Source organism: Barbus barbus (assembly GCF_936440315.1).
Source record: "Barbus barbus genome assembly, chromosome: 43".
NCBI classification, from domain to species: Eukaryota; Metazoa; Chordata; class Actinopteri; order Cypriniformes; family Cyprinidae; genus Barbus; species Barbus barbus.
In genome coordinates, this window is record NC_136721.1 from 4,645,409 (window position 1) to 4,671,720 (window position 26,312).

General features: G+C 36.5%; 1 protein-coding gene across 1 annotated transcript; it reads left to right on the forward strand.

Annotated features, from left to right (window-relative positions):
- Positions 1 to 604: 604 nt before the first annotated feature.
- Positions 605 to 26,290, forward strand: LOC306861964 (mitogen-activated protein kinase kinase kinase kinase 2-like). Its single transcript, XM_079404519.1, has 32 exons — positions 605 to 907; positions 2,800 to 2,857; positions 5,283 to 5,373; positions 5,453 to 5,517; positions 5,803 to 5,858; positions 7,816 to 7,863; positions 8,014 to 8,056; positions 8,173 to 8,245; positions 8,996 to 9,127; positions 10,319 to 10,381; positions 10,483 to 10,564; positions 10,701 to 10,811; positions 13,023 to 13,098; positions 14,796 to 14,854; positions 15,356 to 15,402; positions 15,652 to 15,690; positions 16,119 to 16,152; positions 16,225 to 16,534; positions 18,361 to 18,479; positions 18,906 to 18,944; positions 19,035 to 19,119; positions 20,791 to 20,870; positions 21,023 to 21,083; positions 21,184 to 21,307; positions 22,145 to 22,203; positions 22,288 to 22,391; positions 22,474 to 22,648; positions 22,803 to 22,871; positions 25,002 to 25,088; positions 25,526 to 25,596; positions 25,681 to 25,736; positions 25,819 to 26,290. Exons 1-32 carry the CDS (start codon positions 755 to 757, stop codon positions 25,904 to 25,906), a joined length of 2,757 nt encoding a protein of 918 aa, XP_079260645.1. The 5' UTR covers positions 605 to 754; the 3' UTR covers positions 25,907 to 26,290.
- Positions 26,291 to 26,312: the final 22 nt, after the last annotated feature.

Sequence of the window (26,312 nt, forward strand, 5' to 3'; positions counted from 1 at the left end):
AAGACAAAATCTGATAAATATCTTGTAAATATGAATAGGAAGATGAATAAATAGTAAGTTCTTAAGTCAAGAATGTTTCTGTTGTTCTGACGCCGATGAACCTGTAGATGGCACTTGTTTCAAACAAGTAGACTATATATTATTATTATTTACTGAATTGTAAAATAAACAATTGTATAATTGTAATAAATAATTGTTCAATTTAAAGGAAATGTTTGGTATTTTATGTTTGTGATACATTATTCAATATCTACTATAACTTTATATAATATTGATGTCAGATATCACTTAATTTATTGTTGTCCATGTTTTAAGTTTTGGAATGAATTTTTTTTTGTCATTTAAAATGTTTTTTATGTCAAAATATTTTTTTTTATGCCTCATACAACACAGTTAGCATACCATATCTGATTACAGCCAAATAAGAAACTAAAAGTACAATAGTTTGTCCTCCGTATTTAATTTAATGTAACATTTCTTAATCTAAACTCTCCCTCTGATATACAGGACGCGTTATTGTTTGCGTTCCTTCTGCGCTATTTTTATAATTGTCTATCGATTTTTTTTTTTATGTTGCGTAAATACTTCCTGCCAAATTAAAGAGCTGAAGTTAAACAGAACGCGTCTCGAGACGCAGGAGTCTTGCGTGAACGCGCCTAGCTGTCAGAGAGAAGCGCTTGTGTCATCGCTGCCATGTTCACTCTGGTGCACTTGTTACGCGGATGTTGAGGAAGTGGTGGTTAGTGGCACTTGGATGAGCATCATCCGCTCTCGATTTAATATCGTGAGAAAACGAGTCAAATGCCGCGCTGCTATGGACGCGATCGGAGTATCGCACGCGGATCCGCTCGATGACTATGAGCTGATACACCGCATAGGCAGCGGGACATATGGAGATGTGTTTAAGGTAGGACCACGACAGAAAGTATCTTTAAAAAAAAATTCCGTACATATTTAGTGCAAATAAGGCTCGTGATGTAAAATATGTTGCAAAAATTCAATAACTAAAGTTTCCATTCCAAAACCACATACTTCAGTATAAGAAGCATTTTATACGAAATATTATATTATATGAATGAATACATTGTCTGTATTCATTCATTCATTTATCTGTGTGTGTGTGTGTGTGTGTCTGTGTGCGTGCATGTTTATGTGGTTTATGAGGACACAAATTTGTATAATGACATGGGTATGACAGAGGTATTACAATATAAATGTGGTTTATGAGGACACTGCGAGTTTCTTGTGAGAGCTAAGTTTAGGTGTAGGGCTGGTGTAGGGCAATAGCACACAGAGTTTGTTCAGTATAAAAACCATTATGCCTATGGAGAGTCCCCATAAACCACAAAAACCAACATGTGTGTGTGTGTGTGTGTGTGTTTCATGACAATAGTGGCTAATACATCAAGTTACCACAGTTGTAGTTTTTGGCTAAACTATTTTAACCATGGTAAAAGTGATGCCTTGCTGCAAGCTCTGTGTTTTGGGGACATAGTAGCTGTTTTGTTGTTGGTGCAAAATGGTCTATCAGCAAATTTACATCTTGTTCCAGTGGTTATAGTTTCATGACACAAATGCTGCATCTTAGTATCTTAGTTATATCTGCAACATTGTTGATTGTACTTGACTATCATATCCTGCTGTGTAACACATTGTGCAGTTGCATTAACATGTTGAAGGAACTAGCATTAACTACCAATTTCACAGTTTGAGTGATGTGTGTACTTGCCGTCTGACCATGTTACTCTACTATGATTTTAGTTTTCACACCCCATTGACTTTGAAGTTCAGTAACGTGGCTCTGGCATGATGGCATGTGGCTCTGGCATGCTTAACACCATAAAAACATGCGATTGTGCATGTATGCATTGTGGATTGTTTCCTCATAAAAAAAGAAACCATGATACTAAACTTGAATTTTCCTTGCAAATGGAATTTGTTACTTTCTATGAACCGAGCTGGTCATGTACCGTGCAACAGAAATAACAGGGTGTGAAAAACATCTTTTTTGCATACAAGGAAGCAAATAATAAAAAGACTTGCAAACTCGGTATGCACATTTTGTCTCTATAGAGTATCCAATGGTGGCCTTGTGCCCTAATTGGGTGGATTGTCCATTTATATCACCCTGCCTGAACAAACATGAATCATGGCCTTGATAACGGAGAAAGACACATTACAGGATGTGATTTGGTTCAGCAGGAAAGAAAACAGGAAATGAGCACTGCTACTTTTTTTCATCTCTACTTCACCTTTCCAGTGTCTGCTGATCCACTATTGGCTGCTGGTTACCATGGTTACTGGCAGACAGCTTCATTTTTCTGTCTTTCGCAGACCGCACTAGGACGTAATGTGCCTCACAAATCATATGAGGTTTTGAGCGGAGGCAGACCGCTTGAATTGCTGTTGTCACACTTGTGATGTTGTGAATGAGACGATCCCATTTCTTTTATTAGTAAAAATATTATAAGGCCTTTAAAAGGTATAACTGAAACCAGGTCCGATTTGAAAGAGGTAGTGTGTATTTGCCAACGTATCAAAATACTTGTGGCTCTTTATGCACTGGATTTTTATGATCCAGGACAACCGCAAAAACAATGTAAAACTTGAAGCACTGGAACTTGAAAGTGGCGTGACACAATAAATATTGTGGTGGCTCGATACAAGCGTTCTTTCAAAAGAACCAGGAGGAATTGTGTCAGTAGCTGACTGATGCAAAGGTCTGATGTCAACATGTATTGTTTATTTGTAGAAGCATTTGATCTGCATAACCACTAACTTGTTTCTCTGCCGTTATAGGCCCGTAGCATTAAGACCTCAGTCATCGCAGCAATTAAAGTGGTCAAACTGGACCCTGGTAAGGTCATAAATCATTTTTAATAAAATGTTCTCATTTGCATTTTACTGATATGATGCACACCACGTATTTACCTATTCAGCAGATGTGGGTAGTGTTATCTAAAGAGGTTGAAATTATGTCACATAAATAAAATACAATTTAATTTTATGAGTTGTAAACAAAGTTGATGAAATTATGTTCTATGCAATATTTAGGTTTTGGATAAAACCTTCTTTGCCTAGCAAGTTTTAACATGTTGTTAGATATACTTTTTTTTTCTTTTTTTCTTACAGCCATACTAACACTTGCTTACAGTGTCACACTTCATTTCAGAACACATTTAAAAAAAAAAGAAAAAGAAAAAAGAAAAGAAATCTCCAGTTCCTTAAAAGATGTTCTGTAGTGCTTATCATAGTGACGCACAGTAACTAAAAGGGGCAGTTCTACAACCCGAATTCTGGAAATGTTGGGATGTTTTTTTAAATTTGAATAAAATGAAAACTAAAAGACTTTCAAGAGTCAATATTTTATTAACAATAGAACATAGAGAACATCACAAATGTTTAAACGGAGAAATTTTACACTTTTATCCACTAAATGAGCTCATTTCAAATTTAATGCCTGCTACAGGTCTCAGAAAAGTTGGCATGGAGGCAACAAAGGGCAGAAAAAGCAAGACATTTTTAAAAGATTCAGCTGGGAGAAAATATAGCAACTAATTTAATTAATTGACATCAGGTCTGTAACATGATTAGCTATAAAAGGTGTCTTAGAGAGGCAGAGTCTCTCAGACGTAAAGATAAGCAGAGGCTTACCAATCTGTGAAAGAGTGCAAAAAAAGATTGTGGAATACTTTAAAAATGACGTTCCTCAACGTCAAATTGCAAAGGCTTTGCAAATCTCATCATCTACAGTGCATGACATCATGAAAAGATTCAGAGAAACTGGATAAATCTCTGTGCGTAAGGGATAAGGCCGAAGACCTTTGTTGGATGCCCGTGGTCTTCGGACCCTCAGATAACACTGCGTCATCGGCATGATTCTGTCATTGACATTACTAAATGGGCCCAGGAATACTTCCAGAAACCACTGTCGGTAAACACAATCTGCCGTGCCATCTGCAGATGCCAACTAAAGCTCTATCATGCAAAAAGGAAGCCATATGTGAACATGGTCCAGAAGCGGTGTCGTGTCCTGTGGGCTAAGACTCATTTAAAATGGACTGTTTCAAAGTGGAAAAGTGTTCTATGGTCAGACGAGTCCAAATTTGACATTTTTGTTAGAAATCATGGACGCCGTGTCCTCCGGGCTAAAGAGGAGGGAGACCTCCACAGTGTGTTATCAGCGTTCGGTTCAAAAGCCAGCATCTCTGATGGTATGGGGGTGCATAAGTGCATACGGTATGGGCAGCTTGCTTGTTTTGGAAGGCACTATGAATGCTGAAAGGTATATAAAGGTTTTAGAGCAACATATGCTCCCCTCCAGACGACGTGTATTTCAGGGAAGGCCTTGTGTATTTCATCAGGACAATGTAAAACCACATACTGCAGCTATTACAACAGCATGCTTCGTAGTAGAAGAGTCCGGGTGCTGAATTGGCCTGCCTGCAGTCCAGCTCTTTCACCTATAGAGAACATTTGGCGCATCATTAAACGAAAAATACGTCAAAGATGACCACGAACTCTTCAGCAGCTGCAAACCTATATCACGCAAGAATGGGACCAAATTCCAACACCAAAACTGCAGAAACTCATAACCTCGATGCCCAGACGTCTTCAAACTGTTTTGAAAAGAAGAGGAGATGCTACACCATGGTAAACATGCCCCCGTCCCAACTATTTTGAGACCTTTAGCAGGCATCAAATTTGAAATGAGCTCATTTTGTGCATAAAATTTTAAGTTTCTCAGTTTAAACATTTGTAATGTTATCTATGTTCTATTGTGAATAAAATATTGTCTCATGTGATTTGAAATTCTTTCAGTTTTCATTTTATTCAAATTTAATAAACGTCCCAACATTTCTGGAATTCAGGTTGTAAACAAGGGGTCAAATCAAGTCCAGACAACACCTCATGTTAATTGGCATTTACGGTTATTGGCTGACACTAATTGTGTGCTTAATTAGTTCTTTGCTCTCTAAGCTTCCGAACTTCTGAACACTATATTTAGATTTTAAAACTGAAAATGATTGAGAAAGGCCCGTAGTTGCAACTTTTATATATTTTGAATATATTTGAAGATACCCAGAATATCATAATTTATGCTGTAAATTCAGTTTAATGCTGAATTATTCACTGCAGCATCTGAATTTCAGCTCAGTCTTTTAATCCTTGTGAATCCTGCTGTTATGTTGAGGCAGCATGTTGAAAACATGATGTGTTACTGATAGCGAAGTAGAATCTGAGACGATTTCAGACAAGACCCCTGTTTCTCTTTCTGTCAGGTGATGACATTTCAAGCATTCAACATGAAATAACCATGATGAAGGATTGCACTCATAAAAACATTGTGGCCTATTTCGGCAGCTACCTCAGGTCAGTCACACAACAAACTAATACTACAGTTTGCAGAAAATGAAGTAAAACTAACAATGAACTTCTTCATATTGCACAGAAATAACAAGTTATGGATCTGCATGGAATTCTGTGGCGGAGGATCATTGCAGGATATTTATCACGGTACAATTGACATATATCTAATGTAATAAAATGTTACATTAATGTATATAACTTCAATTACTGTACATAGGTATTGCTGAAAATATATTAATATATCAATAATTGTTTGCTTAATTTATTGGATTAAAAAAAGCTGAAGTCGTGACGTTTAATGGTTTCAGAACAAGCCTTCATATATGTTGTTTCTGTATGAAGGGGTTTCTGTTGTTATGTATATTGCCTGATAGAGGATTAATGCTCATATGGTGTTTTGTGAGTCTAAATGAGGTCATTGTGTTTCTGCAGTCACTGGTCCTCTGAAAGAGAGACAGATAGCTTATGTGAGCAGAGAGACACTTCAGGTGAGGATGCTTTCACATCTTTCATAACGTTTTTTTTTCTTCACTTGAGGTTCATGAGATAATAATGTTATTTTTAAATGATCCTAGTCATTTTTTGTTGTAGTCTTTCCTTAAAGGCACAGTTCTCCCAAAAATTAAAATTCTGCCATCGTTTACTTACCCTCATGTTATTCCAAATCTGTATGAATTTCTTTCTTCTGCTAAAACACAAAAGAATATATTTTGAAGAATGTAAGTGACCTAATAATTGCTTGTCCTCACTGACTTCCAAAGTATGGGGAAAAAATGCTATGGAAGTCAAATGCTGATCTCTGGGTCTGGCGGTAGCACTTTTAGCTTAGCTTAGCATAGATCATTAAATCGGATTAGACCATTAACATCTCGCTCAAAACTGAACAAAGAGTTTCAATAATTACCTAGCTGGGGATTATTTTCAGGCACTGCGTAATATCATTGCGCCTGCTGCACCCATGGCTGCAAAGTTCCTTGATTATTACGCCGGAATGAGAGTATAGTTCCTAGCCATATTGACCTAGAAAATCGCAACTTTTCATTTTCCGTCAGTCTTAGAGCACGATGTAACTACAAAAGAGTCAAGCTTTAAATAGGAAAATTATCGAAACTCTTTGGTAATTTTTAAGCGAGATGCTAATGGTCTAATCCGATTCAATGATCTATGCTAAGCTAAGCTAAAAGTGCTACCGTCAGACCCAGCGATCAGCTGAATGGATTCAAAAACGGTAAAACTCAACTGTTTAACTCTTGGGGAGTTGTGAAATGAGCCTATTTTCAAAAAAGTGGAGTGTTCCTTTAAAGTATTTCACATTAGGCTTGACCCTTTTTAAAGGGATATTTCACCCAAAAATGAAAATTGACTTTCTGTCTTGAGAAATATCTCAGTGTTTTGTTGGAGGTCAGTAGACTCCAATGTTGTTTGGTTCCCATTGTTTTTCCAAAGGGGGCTAAAAGCAGCGCTAACCCTGAAATGCGATGCCAAAGGTGTACAGCGTTACAACAGTATGGTGCTAGAGTTGTGTGGCGAATTGTTTAGCAAAAGACAATGAATCATAAACTAAACAATGCTCCCCTGGTTAAATATTCATGTACAGTCACAGAAACTTCCACATGCTGTGTTTAGTTTCTGCATCTGAGGGAAACCGTTAAAGATATCAAAGACAATTGCATCAGTTATAGCCATGATGATTTGTTATGACATTTCTAAAAAGGGTGAGTGGTCATTGCATGCATGCTATACTTTTCCAGCCAGTGTTATTAACTTAATTATGTAGGGCTATATTTATCTAAAGTAAATCTTCAATATCACTATAATATGAAATATAGAATTTATAGTAATTTAAGAAAAACTGTTAAAAGTAATATTTAAAAAGTCACAAACAATTTTTTTCTTTTTTCAAAGTCATTTTTTATACTGTACATTACAATCTATAATGTAAATACACTTTTAACATTTTAAATGATTAATTTTAGTTTTTAGTTTTTAATTAAAATAAAATGTATTTATTTATTATCTGTCTTATTTGTATCAGACAAAATATAAAAGATGAGATATAATGTTACTAGCAGCAGATCTTTTCTTCCGTTAAGTAACTGAAGAGGATGAGGTTGTTGATTGGATAGAGGCAGATCTAATTTCAAGCTTGAGGCTTTTGTCAAGAAAGTCAGAGTTTAAGTGAACTAAATGATGGAGAGGTCTGGCATGCATCACCAGAGAAAAGTTTGATTAAAAATTATGAGGTTATTTTATGCCAACTATAACTTCAGTGAATCCCTATAAATATACAAATAAAAGTGATAACCTTGTCAAATGTACAGTGTGAAGTCTCCGTATTAATTATTAATCAGGGTTAAAGGTTAGTAAAAAGGTTAAAAATGACAGCAGGTTAACAATGTCATATACAGCCCATTTTTTTCACAATTGTTTTCTGTTTGTTTACAGGGACTGCATCATCTCCATGAAACGGGAAAAATGCATAGAGACATAAAAGTAATTGCCTATAACCATGTTGCCATGCAGTGTGTTTGATATACATTAGTAGAGTTCATCTGTATGAGTGAGTTTCTTCACAGCACAGTAGCGTATGTGAGATGATGATAGCGTGGATGTGCTCATTGTGTCAATCTTGGTTGCCCACAGGGTGCCAACATCCTTTTGACAGAGCGAGGAGATGTCAAACTAGGTCAGTCTGGGTTTACCCCGTCTCAGACCCTCACATGTAAACACACATATGCATGTATTAACTAATACAACATAAATCTCTTAAATATGGGCTTTTGTCTCCCCTCTGTCTGGCAGCGGATTTTGGAGTGGCAGCTGAGATCAACGCATCTGTTGCTAAGAGAAAGTCCTTTATCGGGACGCCATACTGGTGAGTCACCAAGATATTATACTTTTGTAAACACTGTGCTACTGTTTTTTTGTTGTTGTTGTTTTACAGTACCATTCAAAAGATTGGAGTCAGTAAGACTGTATTTATTTTACCAAAAATATAGTAGAAATATTTGAAAGTGACATTTTTTTACTGTGATGCAAAGCTGAATTTTCAATATCTTCAGTGTCTTCAGTGTCACATGACCATACAGAAATGAATCTAATATGCTGATTTGGTGCTCAAGAAACATTTTTGATCATTATCTCAGTTGAAAAGGTGGTGCTGCTTAATATGTTTGTGTAAACAGTGATACATTTTTTTCAGAATTCTTTTTTTAACATTATAAATGTCTTTACTGTCACTTGTGCATCTTTTCTGAATAAAAATACTAATTTCTTCCTAAAAAAAAACCTTCCTACATCAAATTGGAATGATTGTGCATACATTTATTATACAGATTTTAACATATATATATATATAGTAGTATACTGTTATTTAAAAAATAATACTAAAATAGTTCGAGACAATATTCAAAACCTGTCAAATCATAGTGTGTCAAATTAAAGTTAATTCAGAGAGCATAATCCAGTTTTTAATCTTGGAAATAAATTTATTTATGCATATTTAAGACCATTTTGTGTAAAAAAAAAAGCTGGATAATTGCATAATATGTCATATTAAAAATCCCATCTGGTATTGCTTTGTTATTTGCTTCTTTTATATTTTACTGTGATGATTTTTCCTCAGGATGGCCCCAGAGGTTGCGGCAGTGGAAAGGAAAGGGGGTTATAACCAGCTGTGTGACATCTGGGCAGTGGGTATCACAGCTATTGAACTAGCAGAGCTGCAGCCGCCTATGTTTGACCTACACCCCATGAGGTGTGAACACACACACACTCAAATATAAACATATGCAGAGATCCTTTCAAAATCACTGGCACCCTTTGAGAGTAGCAACACTTCAAAATGCAGTGGTGTGAAAAAGTGTTGGCCCCCTTCCTGATTTTTTATTTTATTGCATGTTTGTCACATTTTAATGTTTCAGATCATCAAACAAATTGAAATATTAATCAAAGATAACACAAGTAAACACAACATGCAGTTTTTAAATGAAGGGTTTTTTTTATGAATGGAAAACAAAATCCAAACCCACATGGCCCTGTGTGAAAAAGTGTTTGGAAAAAATCCTGAAGGACAATTTCCGGCCATCTGTTCGTGACCTCAAGCTGAAGCGAGCTTGGGTTCTGCAGCAGGACAATGATCCAAAACACACCAGCAAATCCACCTCTGAATGGCTGAAGAAAAACAAAATGAAGACTTTGGAGTGGCTTAGTCAAAGTCCTGACCTGAATCCTATTGAGATGCTGTGGCATGACCTTAAAAAGGCGGTTCATGCTCGAACACCCTCCAATGTGGCTGAATTGCAACAATTCTGCCAAGATGAGTGGGCCAAAATTCCTCCACAGCGCTGTAACAGACTCACTGCAAGTTATCACAAACGCTTGATTGCAGTTGTTGCTGCTAAGGGTGGCCCAACCAGTTATTAGTTTTAGGGGGCAAGCACTTTTTCATACAGGGCCATGTAGGTTTGGATTTAGTTTTCCCTTCATAATAAAAAACTGCATGTTGTGTTTACTTGTGTTATCTTTGATTAATATTTACATTTGTTTGATGATCTGAAACATTTAAGTGTGACAAACATGCAAAAAAAAAAAAAAAAAATCAGGAAGGGGGACAACACTTTTTCACACCACTGTACATTCCTCTTTGTTAAGGGTGCTGTAAGCAGTTTCATTTGTGCTATCTTCATCTCAGTTTACACAGTCTGATCCAGTCAAACCTTGACCCCTTGGCAAACACGAAACATGCTATTCCAAAAAAAGAAAATTGCTTACGCCATCATGAATAATGTTTTCACATGCTGCAAAGAGTGATGCAAGCTTGTCTAGCAGAAAACGCAAACAAAAAGATGCAGCGTTTCATAGACATTGTCCTTTAGGTTGAAAGGTTGAAATGAGATTTTGGGTTGGGCGGCAGAGAACAAAAACCTTTCTGTTGTTGTGCCCTCAGAGCTTTGATGCTGATGTCCAAGAGCAGTTTTCAGCCTCCCAAACTCAAAGACAAGAACAAATGGTAATATGCATGAAATGTAACTGTTGATTTTCCTCATATTTGCATAAATCACAAAGTATTATTTAGTTTGCAAATTCAATAAAAGTATGTTTATTTATCAGGTCCACAGAATTCCACAACTTCATCAAAATGACGCTCACGAAGAACCCTCGGAAAAGGCCGACAGCAGAAAAACTCCTACAGGTACGTGTTAACCATATGTGTGTTAAAAATCATTTTACTCATGTGATATCCTTGTGGTTTATCTTTATAATGCAGGGTGCCTCAGTGCTGTTGTCATTACTGGAATTAAATTTTTTTGCTTCTTTTGTCTTTTCAGCATGCTTTTGTCACGCAGCTCCTCACGCGTAACCTTGTTATAGAGCTGCTGGACGCGGTCAATAACCCTGATCTGCAACAGACACACACTATGGATGAGAGTGACCTGGAGGTGAATTGAGCGCAATGAAGATAAAATAGGGAAAATATTTCATTTCAGAATACTTTAGATTAAAGCTAAAGTGTCTAATGTTTTAATGTTAAAATACTTTCTCCCAATTCCACTTCAGTGTGAAACTAGGCTGATTTTGTGAAAAGGGTCAAAACCGTGGCTCTGTGGTGCTTAAAACAGTTTGTTTGAGTGGTCTAACATCTCCATCATATTTAGAAAACCTGTTGGAAATAGGATCAGTGACAAAATGCTAATTTGTTTATCCAGATTTATTAATTTATTCAAAAATAGGCATCAAGTCAGAAATGTCAGGGTGAAATGTCATACAACAATCCTGATGTCAAAATGAAGAAAAAATAAAACCTGAAAAAAAATGTAATAAAAAAAAATATAATAATAATTAAAAATTATAATAAGGTGTTGGTGTAGTGAAACACCCAAAATAATGTAATGATGTTGAAACAATGATTTTTATTATTAATACGTATAAAATCATCAAATAAATGTGTGATTTGCTGTACAAAAACAAAACAAAAAAAACGCTTTTTAGCTGGAAAAATATACATTTATAATATAAAAATATGCATATACATATATACCATTTTTGAAAATATGGACTGAAGTCTGAACATGTTTTCAAAATATACAAAATGTATTATTTATTACTTATTACAAAACAAAAGTTATGAATTTATTATTTTTTATTATTTATTGAATTATTGAAAAACCATATAAAAACTATATGAAATCAATGTTAATGCAAAGTGTACATTTCTTAAAACTCATTTGTCATTGACCCAGGAATCATTATTTTTGCTGCTCGGTTTGGTGCCACAAATGGTATAAAAAAAATAAACGCTTCACTTTTAAAGGTGGGGTAAGTGATTTCTGATAGCCAATGTTGATATTTCAAATCACCAAAACAAACACGCCCCTATTTTGATAGCTCTGCCCCACACATAAGTACGCAACACAGGCAAACTAATGTTACTCACTATCGAGAAGAAACAAAGCAACCTCGGTGTCCGATCGCACGCCTTCCCGCTCCTTGAGTTCTCTCCAGTGCTGGAAACCTGATCCGATATTTACACGGGTCCTACTTCTTGCCTTATCGTAACACCGTGTCTACACAGGACGCGAGCGGTGCGGCACGACAAAATACTGTAGAACTCATTATAATCAGTGATGCTGTCTACACTGGATGCCACGACACGATACGACAAATCCCCAACAGTAAACTACTGCCGCGTTCTATTTATGGTGTATTGACACAAATTTCAAATGATTTTCAGTGCTCGCTTTGTCACGTCCAGTGTAGACAGACTTTAGCTGCTGCGGCACGTCTGGTGTAGACGAGCCTTCTTTTGTTCTGTAGACCTTTTCCTCTTTTGTTTTTTATCCGCCATCTCTATATTTGTCGTCGCTTGGCTCGGCTAATGTCCATCATGTGCACTGAGCGCTCTCTCCTCTGCATCATGAGTAGACACGCCCATTATTGCCTATTGGCCAAGTTTGTTTTGGTACTCGGCCCGACTATTTGAAAAAATACATACCCCACCTTTAATACTCAAGCAATCAAACACAAAAATGATGCATAGACAGTACCATGGCTTTAAAGTCTGTAACTTTTTTGTGTTCAAAATTTACAAAACTTATATAATAAGAGAGTACATCACGAATCCATTTTCCAAACCGTGTTTTTGGCTTATCCTAAATCACTAAGGTACACCTATAATATGTTTTTATATTCAGACTATTTTAGACTGGTTCTGGTAGGAACCACTGCGGAGTAGCCCAGTACCTGCGTGATTCGTCATAGACATAAACAGAGAGAAGTAGCTCCAGCCACAATGTTCTTCCGCAAGACGCACGCAGTTCTGTTTATTAACTGCTAGAGCACCAAAAGTTACGGACTGCAGCTTTAACTGACATATGACAATTTTTAACATTACTTATCTTTACTGGGGTGGTTTACTGTAAGGCAGAGGTCTTCAACTCTGCTCCTGGGGACCCACTGTCCTGCAAAGCTTATTTCCAGCCTGCTTCAGCACACCTGTCTGTATTTTTCTAAGTGATCCTGAAGAGCTTGATTCGCTGGTTCAGGTGTGTTTGATTAGGGTTGAACTCTGCAGGACAGTGGGTCCCCAGGAGGTAAAATGTAAAAGGTCTTTATGTGACTTTGTCCATGTTTGTGTGTCTGTGTGTTTACAGACGTGCAGTGTCCTACCTGATAAGATTCATTCCCTAGCGAAACTTCCCATTCAGAGAACTCAGTCTGAAGAGCAATGTGAGTCAAGTTCATACTCTAATACACAGTTTCTAATACACATCTTTTTTTTTGTGGTACTAGTTATCTTAGAAGTATGTTATTGCATCCAAATAGCAGATTAGATGAATCTCAGATTTAATTTTGATGAGCAACACCACATGGATACATTTCTGAGAACCTGAAAAGAGGGCCTTCACTTTGATCCACTCATTGATTTATTGTTTTCAACTTATATCAGTTAATAAGCAACCATTTTATGAACATTTTTTTAAAATAAATAATTTTAGATTTGTACCAGAGGTCTGCTTATAGTGTCAGACAATGTTTTTTGCACTAAAAATCTGATTTTGTTTTTAATGAGCATTTTCTATCCATTTACAATTAAAGGGACAGTTCACTCGAAAATGAAAATTGTCATCATTTATTAACCGTCACGTTGTTCAAAAACTGCATCTGTTTTTTTTTTTGTTTTTTTTTCCATACAGTGGAATTCGGTGGGCTCTCATGCAACAACGTTCTTCAAAATATCTTCTTTTTTTTTTGACATGACGATGAGTGATGACAGAATTTTAATTTTCTGGTGAACCATCCCTTTAAGTGGCCTATTTTAATATTTAAGCATACTATGTAAACATTCACTTCGCATGTGAAATGATTAACAATGCTTTTGCTGCAATCACAAATACACAAAACGTAAACTGTGGCATGTAAATGTAGTCAATATTTAATGTATCCTTTTAATGTTACAGAAATCTGTGGTTTTTGCAACTTGATTTCAATAAGTTTTGAGTTTTAAAAGTTAAAGCATTTAAGTTTTATTTCTACAGCGCCTTATACAAAACAAATTGTTTTAAAGCTGCTTCACAGTAATAAACCGGAATAAATAACAGAATAAGTAGCTCTGCAGAAAGCAATATTGTTGTTCAATTCAAGTCAGTTCGGTGTTGATTCAGTTCACTTTAATAACTGTGTAAAGTTCATCAATTATGAAAAAAGCTCAATTCAGCTATAAGCAGCTCTACTGAAGACATTAGTGTTGTTATTCAGCTTGAGTCAGTTAAGCGTTGATTCCATTCAGTTCAATTGCATTGTCAGTGTTGCAAAATTTGACAATTATGAAACAAATCTGATAAAGCAGCTAGACTGAAAACAATGTCGTCATCCAGCTCAGTTCGGTATTGTTCTCATCAGATAGTGTCAGTGCAGTCAACACTTTACATTAAAACTCATTTTACACTAAGACCCCTTTAAAGTTGCATATGCTTCTGAAATGTCCATCTCCAACAGTGAAATGACAGAACTGTAGAGTAATAAGCCCATTATGACCTCACCTCAAGAGTAGTAAATGCCAAATCAGGAGTGACTAAGAAAGAATGTGACATTAGTCAGTGAGTGCCATTGTTGTGGTTTGGTAGATTACAGCAAGCCACGGCCACAAGCCAAGGTTAGCTGGACAACAGCCGCTATTGTAATTGAGACTCTAGAGCTATGAAAGGACCTATTGTGTGTGTTTCTGAGTGTGTCTTTAGGTTCATGTCTGTTTGCATGAATGCATGAGCGTGCATCCAAATCTGCATGCTAGAATGTCACGCAGACAATACTACGTATAAGAAAGTGGTGCGTTATACTCCTACCACACGATTGAATGTGAAAGGGGAAGCGTGCAGCAGTTGAATACAGTTATTCTTGTGACTATCGCTTTTTCTGTTTTCCAGTTGATCATGTGAGGTTTGGACCACCCATGAGAAAGGAGACCGATCCCTGTCCTGATCTGGTGAGATTAAAAATTTTAATGAAATAGAAATGACTTTGTCCGGTGTATCAAGTTATTTATGAAAATTCTGTACTGATTTTCTCACATCATATAGTTTCTGGGTAACACTCTATTTTAAGGTGTCCTTGTTACACTTACTTACTAATATAATAACAATGAATTATGCATAATTAGATGCAAGTAACCCTAAGCCAAACCCTAACCCTGATCATATAGTACGTACATGTAGTTTATTAATATTACTTAGTACTTAATGTATAATTACACTGTAACAAGGGCAGCTTAAAATAAGGTGTAACCAGTTTCTGAACCTGTATGATCGTGTTTCATCTGTGAAACACAAAAGGAGAAGTTTCTAATAATGTGCAGATCACTCATTTCCATACAATCACAATAAGAACACAAAAGCACCAAACTTGAAAACGTTTGTTCCACAAAAGAAAGAAATGAAAAAAAAACAATGCTTATGGAATTACATACTGGTTTTCTGTTCTTCATTAGGGGGCGTATGATGACTGGAAGTCTATCAGTGAAAACAAGGACTCACCGTAGGTTATATTTCACTCTTGCTTATCTAAAATAATGGTGAAAGTAGTAAATGTTGTGTAAGATCTGCTAATGCATGTAGGTCTATTGATTGGCTGAGTGGTTTGACATCCTCCAATCACTGATCAAAGTCTAATTTGATAAATGTATTGTTAAATTAAGCTGTTAAGAAGCACTAATAATACTTTATCCTTCTCAGAATCAGGAGTTTCTAAGGGTTGCATTGCTTTTTTTTACTATTTATTTTGCAGGAGTTTGTTAGAGTGTGTGGAAGAGGCCTTGATGGAAAGGTGATCTGGTTTTTGTTTTAATAATGAGAGTACTTATGTTTAGTTGACTGCTTCTATGGTTTTCTCCTTAGTCAAATGTGATTTCTGTTCACTAGAATGACAATATCTATCTGCATAACATTTGTGGTCAGTGAAACATGTGGAAAGAAGTTATTCTAGTTTATATTACAGTAAATTAAAAATATTAAATATTTTATTTAAGCTTCTTGTTTTTAACTTTACCTCTTCGGTCTCCCAAATATAGTTGATTACCACCTTCTTAATACCTTACACTTTTGCTCATCAGAGAAATTTCCCTTCATTTGGTTTTAAGAAAAAAAAAGACATTTTCAAATTTGGAGCTAAACCATTTGGAAAAACGGAGCCTTTTATAATTAATAAAATGAGAAGGTTAACGCACAGCTATCATTTTGCTTCCTCTTTTACAGGAGTTTGACTATAAAGAGAGGCTCTTCAGCTGAGGTAGGGGAAGAATGAAATAGAAGTGTAAAAAGTCAAATGTCATATGATAATTTATGTGTGTTTAATCCACAGCACTCACAGGATGAAGAGGATAAATATGGGACGGTTAAGAGAATGGTCTCTTCTCCCCAGCCAACAACAGTCACCAATCAAGAGAGAAAAGCTCCCACTCCCTGTTCACTCTCCTCGCCTCTTATTGGCTCCACGCCTCTGAAGGGCCCTGCCCCTGACACTAACCCCGCCCTACTCAATGAATCCGCTCTGCTGATTGGTTCAACACTGTCTGACCTGTCACTCCTCACAAACTCCTCCCTCTTCACAGACTCCTTCTTCCTCAGTCATTCCACCAGTCTAGGTTCCCTTTGCTCAACACCAACTGAAGGTGAGATCTACGTCAATTCATGAGTACGTCCATGCTTTTAAAGCAAAATACTAAACCTCAGTTTTAGAGAATGTTTCTGTTTTACTAATTAGTATTAGCAATGTTAAATGGACATTAAGACCAGCATCACTAATAGCTTACACTTCTTCACATAACTCATTTTGTATGTTTTATGCTTTTATCCTGTTAAAGATATACTCTGCCCAAAAATGAAAATTCACTCATCATTTATTTCCCTCAAGCTGTCCCAGAGATATATGATTTTCTTTCTTTAGATGAGCCAGAAACGATGGTTTATAGTTTATTTTTCTTACACACACCCCTATAGTTTCGATGTGGCCATGTGGATTACCATTATGTCCATTTTTATGGTTTTTGAAGTGTCAACTTTGGAGGTCCTGTACATTTGCATTACATGGAGTCATAGAGTGGATTATTGTTCTACAAATCGTTGCTTGTGGTTATCTGAAGAAATAAAGTCATATAGATCTGGGACGGCATTAGTGCAAGTAATGAGAATTCTTATTTTTGAGTGGAATATACCACCTTTGTTCTTTTATACAACCAAAAACACTTAAAACCACTAAGAATGCCTTAAAAACCATGCAACAACTCACTTAAAGGGGGTGCGATTTGATGCGATTTCATGTTTTCCTTTGTCTTTGGAGAGATATTCTTTATAAAAGTTAAGACTCTGCCAAACCTTTCTAAAATGGCTCATTCAAACACACCCCCACATGTCTACGTCACGGTGTGGGAAGATTTGCATAACACCGGCCAAATGTATACGCAATGAAAGAAGGCGTAACTTTTATTCTCGCTGTAGTATTGTTGTTGCCGTCGCCATGTTGTGGAGACGCTGTGTTTCATTGTGAAAGCTAAAGTATTTTGTTTGGCCTTCCAAATGAGTACACGTCTAGAAATCAGTGGTTAAGTTATATTTACAACACTGTTCCAGAACAGTTCAACCCAAATATTAGAGTGTGTGCAGCGCATTTTACGGAGGACTGTTTCCTGAACCTGGGATAGTAGACTACAATGTTAACACTATGAATGGCTGTGAACACTATAAAGTGGGGCAAATCCAACTTTGCAAGGACAGTCTGGTGCTTCTAACTCAGCCTGTAAGTATGTTTCGATATTTAAAGAATTTGTTACTGACTATTCAGACGCGAGTTTTGAGCAGTGTAGAGTAGTCTAGTTTGGAGTTTCTCCGATCACAAATGCAGACATGGTGTTATGTTTAGGCGGTGTGGCGCAACGCGTAAAAAGACCATATGAGTCATTATAACCAGTGCATGCATTATAATGGGTTTTATTGCTTTAGTCTCGTCGTGCCGGACACAGCATCACAACATGGTAAGGAGCGTAACATTTCCATCACGCGCTTGAGGTATTCGGCCAATCACAATGCACTGGATAGCTGGCCAATCAGAGCACACCTCGCTTCTCAGAACGATGAGCTTTGTAAAAATCGATGCGTTTCAGAAAGGCGGAGCATAGAGGAGCAACAAATAATGTACAGTATGTGGAAAATAATGTGTTTTTTGAACCTCGAACCATGTAAACACATTGCATTACACCAAATACACAAAATAATGTTCTTTTTAGCAACATCATATGACCCATTTAAAACCACTCAAATCCCATTAGCGACTTTATAGCTCTTTCATGGTTTGAACCTAAAGCCTTCTGGTTTTCATCCCAGATGTTGATCTTTTAGGCCACACCACCCAGTGAGATTAATTTAGAGTTATATGTATAGAGAGAACACAAATAATGCCTCCTTAAAATCCAAACACTGATGCAGCTGCTGCGTTGAACAGGTTTGATAGCAGAGAGCTCTGTCGCTCCAGACCCAGGAGGAACCAGGAGTAATTTCCCACCACATGACCCCCCTCTCGCCCCAGAATGGAGTACTCTTAGGAGGAAACCAGATGACTCAGTGAGTAGATTATATTGGTCAAACCATATTTGACCTTTGACCTTGATGAGAATCTGTCTAACCAGAGATGTCCAAACCCAGGCCTGTGGGCCAAAGTTGCCCTTGATTACTTTTGATTTGGCCCACCATGCCATATCACAAGAGAAAGATCTGAAACATCTTCGTTTCTAATTTATATTTTTGTTTTAACAATTTTTGTTTTATCTTTGCATTTAAATGTAAAAAACAATATAAGTGAAATTTGATTACAAATCATTTAAAAAAATTGTTAATTATTATTTTTTTAATTTAAATGTAATATATTATAGTTATAGTTGGATGTAATGCGTTATTTACTTTTGATTTTTGGCCCTTTGTATTAAAATGTTGAAAAATGGCAATCTTTCCTTGGTCACTCACACTTGATTCTGTTTCCATTGATTCCAGAACGTTGTCCATGGACTGCCACCTACACCACAAGTACATGTAAGTACAGACAATTACATGATTCTAATTCTATTGCATGCTCTAATTTCATGCTTATTGGTCTGTAATGAATCATAAATTGTCTTCCAGATGGGGGCCTGCTTCTCTAAAGTATTCAACGGCTGTCCATTAAAGACTCAATGTGCTGTTACATGGGTTCTACCAAAGACCAGAGGTGAAGTTTGCTAATAGAATTGTGAGCACTAGAGACAGCTGTATTCTGCCTGCTGCCAATTACACACAAACACACACAAAACCATCAAACAAGTTGCATATGGTTTTGTGGTTAAAGCGAAAAACAAGGTCAGTAGCAGGACAAAATAGCTGGTATGTTAAAATGGATTTGTGCATTAGTGTGAATGCAGCCTGTTAGACTTGCTGCTGTCTGTTATTTCGTCAGTAATGCTGAGAAAAAAGAACAATCCTTTGCTGCCCTTGTCTGGAAACTTTCACATATTTAAAGCACTCTCATATAATGTGTTTTTTGTTCCCCATTATTACTTTACATTTGCTTGTATTTTTGAAGCTATATTTAGTATAGTTGATCAATCTTAAAATACAGTTGTTTTGATTTATTATTAATTAGCTTTTTATTATTATTAATTTGATTATTTATTATTAAGTCAGTAAACTCTTTAATTAAAGAGGTCATGAACTGCCTCTGTTTTTTATTTTGTACTGTTTTCTGAGGTCCACTTATAATGTCATCAAGATTTTTACATAAAAAAACACCATAATTTAGAAATAATAAGCTATTTTCTATCCTGTATTTAACCCCCCTCATCAGAACGCTGTATTTGAGTATGTGTGGTGGATTGTAGACTCAGAAATAAACACCCACTGCTATGATTGACTAACACTTGTGTATGTTTGACTGCCTACATCCTTCATAGATGGACTCTGCTGTGATTTAGGTTAAAATTACATGAATGCTCATGTGAAACGATCTGTTTAACAGACAAAGAAATAGTGATTGTGTAATAAAAACAGTTACTCACACTTGTGTGTTGCGACATTGCTGTCGGATCCAATATAGTCGGCACAGCATCGTCTCTCAATTTCAATCTTTCTGAAAATCCCACTTCAAATTGTGCCTTGTTTGTAAATGAATCTGTGGTGAACAAAAGACACAGTTCTTACTAACGCGGACTTGCCTAACATTGGGATCAGAAGGAAGGCAATGCAAAGACTATTTGTTTCCACAACCTGGCAATGAACAGCATCTGGTTTTCTTCGAAGCTAGACAATCTATGCGTTTGCCTCTCTCTTGTAAACACTGCGTATGCGATTCGGTGGGCTGGGCTAAACAGGCAGCGATGTAGAAGCAGGCGTTGATCTTCTTCTGCAGAGGTGGTGTTTAGCCACAGTATTACGTCGTTGAGTGACACATTCCACAAGCTTTTGGCAGACTGGCTTCAATATAAGCTGTTTTCAGACTAACAATAAAGTTTTGAATTTTGAAACTTAACCTGATGTTTTTATAGTACAATGACCTCTTATATGTCAAAAGATCAAGAGAATTTTGGTTTCTCAGTTCATGACCCCTTTAATAAGAAAAATGTAGTTTAAGAATCCTTTTAATTTTAATTCCCAGAATCGTAATCAGATCGGATCATATGATGCCTAAAGGTTTCATTTTTGGATGAAATAACAGTTGATGGACACCCCGGTCTTATTTTTGTTGTGCTTCACAACTACTTCAGCCACTTCCTCGTCCATCTTGAAAAAATATTTTACTATCATATGTATAAACTAATTTCTATTCATTTTATTTGCAACATATATGCAACCATGTCTGTCTTGACTTTGGTTATAACAAGACCGATATGCTGATATTTACCCATAGATCAGTACCTTATGCTGGGTGCTGAGGAGGGCATCTACACTCTCAACCTCAATGAGCTCCATGAGGACACCATGGAAAAGGTAGCCATATTGTCTTTTCACTATTTACTTGTAATATAAGAAATAATGTCACATTATGAGATACAAAGGCACCATTACAAAATACAAAGTTACATATGTTATGTCTCACTATTTTTTATTCTGAGGTGTGTGAGATTTTCTTTCTTTTCCAGTTGCTTCCTCAGAGATGCAGTTGGTTGTACGTGATGAACAATGTCCTTATGTCCGTCTCAGGCATGTGCAATGCTATTAATATGACTCCATTTAATGTACCACTAAGATCTGATGTCTTGATTAACTCTCTGGCTGGTACCCTACTGTCCTCTGTCCACAGGAAAGTCATCACAGTTGACTTCTCATAGTCTGCCAGCACTTTTTGAGAACCGCAGGAATATGCAGCGTAGACAGGGGCATCTCGCGATTAATGCACACCGCTTGAGCACAAAGATAAACGCAAGGTTTGTAGAATTAAACACAGTTTATCTGTGAATGCTCAAGACTGCATGATGGTCTCTCATGAGAACTATTATTCTTGGTTGAGACAGACACACTGGGTCTAAAACCCACAAAGAACTAAATTTTGATCATTTAAACTACATGCTTCCTTCAGTTGGTCTGATTTTACAATAATGTAGACTCTAAAACGGTTTATAAACAAACTACTCTTTTAATAACTGTTTTAAGAAATCATTTTTAGTCATTTTCATTATTTTTAGTCAAAAAGTGCAGTGGCTGAGATTTTGCAGTGTCTCTACTTTGGAGATGAGGCATTAATCAGCATTCAAATTAAATGTAACCTATTAAGTAACTACCTTTTAAAATTTGGGGTTATTGGGAATTTTTTTTAAAGAATTAATACTTTTTTCTCAGCAGTAGTGACAACAAAACCATTTATAATGTTAAATGTTAAAGATTTTTATTTCAAATAAATGTCGTTCTTTTGAACTTTTTATTCAGCAACGAATCTTGAATAAATGTATCATGGTTATAAATAAATGTCTCTTGAGCAGCAAATCAGCATATTAAAATGATTTCTGAAGGATCATGTGACACCAAAGACTGAAGTAATGATGCTGAAAATTCAGCTTTTCCATCACGAGAGTAAAGGACTTATTAAAATATATTCAAGTAGAAAATATATTTTTTTAGTTGTTATATTTCAAAATATTTATTTTTACTTGGATTCCTTGGTTTATGTGACATACATTTATTTAATTAGAATTTATCTTTGTCTTTAGTCAGTTCCGTTGGATTTAAGAGTGTGCTAAATGGCGGTAATTCTTATCTTTCTTCAGGAAGTACGCCATGTCAGTAAAGATCCCAGACACCAAGGGCTGTAGAAGATGCAGTGTGGGTGAGGACCAGTGACCTCTGTAGGAGTGTGAATAATTCTCTAGGCATTTCGTGCACATTTTAATGTTTGTTTCTCTGCTTCTAGTTCGAAACCCCTACACTGACAGCGTTTTCCTTTGTGCTGCTGTTCCCACTGGTTTGGTTCTTCTAATGTGGTATGAACCTCTGCAGAAGTTCATGCAGCTCAAGGTGAGAAATGAGAGATGAGATTGATGGAAATGTTAAAAATATCCGCACTGTTGTGTAATTTTCCTGTCTCTCTCTCTCTCAGCACATTGCTCTGAACCTGCCAGAGTCTCTGCCCATCTTTGAGCTGCTTGTAAATGAAACAGAAGAGCTGCCACAGGTCTGTGTGGGGGTGAGAAGCCGTCCCTGCCAAAAAGACAACACTGGACAGATGCACTTTGACATCATCCACCTGGATGACACGCCACAAAGTCTGCCAGGTGTTGCACATGTACATTAACAATCGCACACAAAACACTGCTTTTTTACAAAATCTGTTATTTATATGAAGAATATTTCAAGTGAACTATAAGATTTGCATTGCCACAGTGACAGTAGTGTGTTTTTGCTTGACTGAGTTATGTGACTTCACAGATGGTGAGTCTCTGGAGGTCAAGCAAGTGATTCAGCTCGACAGGGACACAGTTCTCATTGCACTGAAAAGTAAGAAATGCTTGTTTTCACTGAGCCATTTGAAGCACTTTGTATGTATGCTCAATAGGGGTGACTGATACGGACCAAAAATTATATGTCTATATTTTGGGGATTTTTTTCAACAACGATAATTAATGCGATAATTTTGCTGAGTGTGGTTTTTGTGCTTCTACATTGGCTGGTTTAGGCCTGTCATGGAAAAATAAATATGACACTAAAACCGCCAGCAGGTGCCTTTCTTAATGAGTGATTCGTTGACTCATTCATTCAAACAATTCCTTCAAAATGGTTGATTCATTTAGAAACAAAGCAACCAAATGTCTTTATGAAAGGGTCATGATTCAAATGGTTCACAAACAGATTCATTCAGGAATGAAATACAGCAGTGTTGCTCTGAGATGCTCAAATGTCCAGCTCCAGCTTTCTTTGGATCTCTTTTCGTTGGTGTAACGGAAAAAACACACTAAAATGTGTCTAAAATCTAACTCACTCAATATTAACTTCTTATTTGTTGAACTGTTTTATGAAATAACATTTCTGATTGTGCTCACTCACTTATATTCAGGAAATGACGCTTAATGTTCTTAAAGGAACACTCCACTTTTTTTGAAAATAGGCTCATTTTACAACTTCCCAAGAGTTAAACAGTTGAGTTTTACCGTTTTTGAATCCATTCAGCTGATCTCTGGGTCTGGCGGTAGCACTTTTAGCTTAGCTTAGCATAGATCATTGAATCGGATTACTCTTCTGTAGTTACATTGTGTATTAAGACTGACGGAAAATGAAAAGCTGTGATTTTCTAGGCCGATACGATAATAATCAAGGAACTTTGCTGCCGTACCATGGGTGCAGCAGGCGCAGTGATATTACGCAGCACCTGAAAGTAGTCCCCAGCTATATTATAACTAGTTACCTTGCTGGGGGCTATTTTCAGGCGCTGCGTAATATCACTGCGCCTGCTGCACCCATGGCAGCAAAGTTCCTTGATTATTACGCCAGAATGAGAGTATAGTTCCTAGCCATATCGGCCTAGAAAAATCGCAACTTTTTATTTTCCGTCAGTCTTAGAGCACGATGTAACTACAGAAGATTCAAGCTTTAAATAGGAAAATTATTGAAACTCTTTGGTCATTTTTGAGCGAGGTGTTAATGGTCTAATCCGATTCAATGATCTATGCTAAGCTAAACTAAGCTAAAAGTGCTACCGTCAGACCCAGCGATCAGCTGAATGGATTCAAAAACGGTAAAACTCAACTGTTTAACTCTTGGGGAGTTGAAAAATGTGCCTATTTTCAAAAAAAGTGGAGTGTTCCTTTAAATACATATCTTATTAAAACAAAAAACCCATACAGGGATATTTTTTGCTTTAATACCTTGCATTAATAATGTCAGCCCATACATCGTTAAAACAAAGATTACGATATTACCGTACATAATATATTTTATGTCCCAGATGTTTGTTAATCATGTTATTCCTGTTTCATCTTTAATTTACTGTTTAAATTAATGACAAAATAAAAGTGTCTTAAATATAGAAAAGGATAAAACACCTTTAGCCAAGGTCTGAGAAATGTATTCTTTGTATTCATGTTGGTTTCATTTGGTTTGAGAAACTTGTATAAAACCTTCAAGAAAAAAATGTCTTGCGGTGCAATAAAAAAATCGATATATTTTCTTGCACCCCGAGTATACACATCTTAATAACTGTTTTGAAAAAAAAATAGTTTTTAAATATGTTCAACAAAAAATTTTTTTTGACAAATGTATAATTCATAAATATCATGTTTTTAAGTGGTGTACCAGTTGACAACAGGGTCTTCTGTGGTCCTCTCTGTAATGTCCTCTGTCTCTGTAATTGCTGTCCTTTTTCATGTTTTTTTTTCTGCATGTTGGTTGCACCACATGACTTTACACTACATGACACATGAGCCTTTGTAAAAATGCATTTCCTGACCTTGCTTTTTTTTTTTCATGCCATTACCCTTCGTCTCATATTTTTAAACTTGTTTGACTGTTGTGTTCACACCTCGGCTCTTTTGCAGAGTCTCATACATGACACATGACAAATGCATCTCTAAACCTTGTTTTGTCTTTTTTCATTCCACTACTCAAATCCTTTAACAACCCGTTTTGTTTCAGGCACAGTGAAGGTTGTGAATCTGCAGGGATGTGTGAGCCATCAGAAGACTTCTGAACTTGCATTTGAGTTTCCCATTCAGACGCTGGGTAAGTCCTGTTAAGGATGTGACGCATCAAGCCAATGCCGGGCCAACTTTGAGCATCTCTCAGCCTAGTTTTTGCAGTCTGTCTGCACCATTGTCACTAGTTGGAGAACTGTCTGCAGCTTTCGATTGAGAAGTTTTAAGATAACGCATTACAAGTAATGCGAGTTACATAATTGCATTACTTTACTAGTTATTTGAAATAAGTAATTATTACTTTTTCATTTACAAGAAAATATCTGAGTTACTTTTTCAAATAAGTAATGCCAGTTACTTTGTTTTCTCATTTATTCTCCTGTCCCCATGTTGAGAGAAATCATGAATTTGCCAAAAATAGTGCTTGGTGTGTCACAGCTATTAGATAGTCATCATGTTTGCAATGTCTATTTCGAATCAGACCTATTTCTGTTACATCTGGTGGTAATGCGGTTGTCTTTGCAGTGTGTCTACAAGACAGCGTTCTTGCCTTCTGGAAACATGGTCTGAAAGGAAGGAGTTTACAAACTAATGAGGTAAACCTGACGTCTACAACAATGATGGCTTCACTGATGTATGAGGAAGGAAGAAATGATGGAATATTATGCCGTTTACCACAGGTTACCCAGGAGATCACAGACAGAAGTCGAGTTTTTCAGGTTTTGGGAACAGCTAGGTATGTTTTCCCACTGTAGTTTAACAACATGTCTGGTAATAGACAAATGGAATCATATACTAATAATTTAATGTTACTACAGGGATATTATCTTGCAAAGTACTCCTACGGATGAACCGTCTGCTATGAGCAACCTGTACATCCTCACGGGGCATGAAAGCAGCTACTGATGGGACTGAGATGAGAGAATAGCTGGAAACACTACAGAGGTGGATAGTTCTCAGGCCCAAAAAGCTCCAGGAACGGAGGAAGACATGATGGAGTCACGTACACAGTTCTCCTTTGAGGACAGGAGGCGGAATTGGAGCTGATTTTGAGGAACAAGAGGGAAAGTGACCTGTGGACTTTAGACCTATACTAGGTCTGAAATAACTTCAGTGACGATGTTCTGTTTAATACTAGACAGTCTGTTGTATTTCTTGTTTCAGAAAATATCATATATCAAATATTCAAATATTATCTTCCATTGGCCTGTGAATTAGTTGATATAATTTTGTAAAGCATTGTACTGTAAAACCCATAAAAACTGTGAAATAAATCAATGTAAACGACAAGGATAGTTTGATGAATAGTATA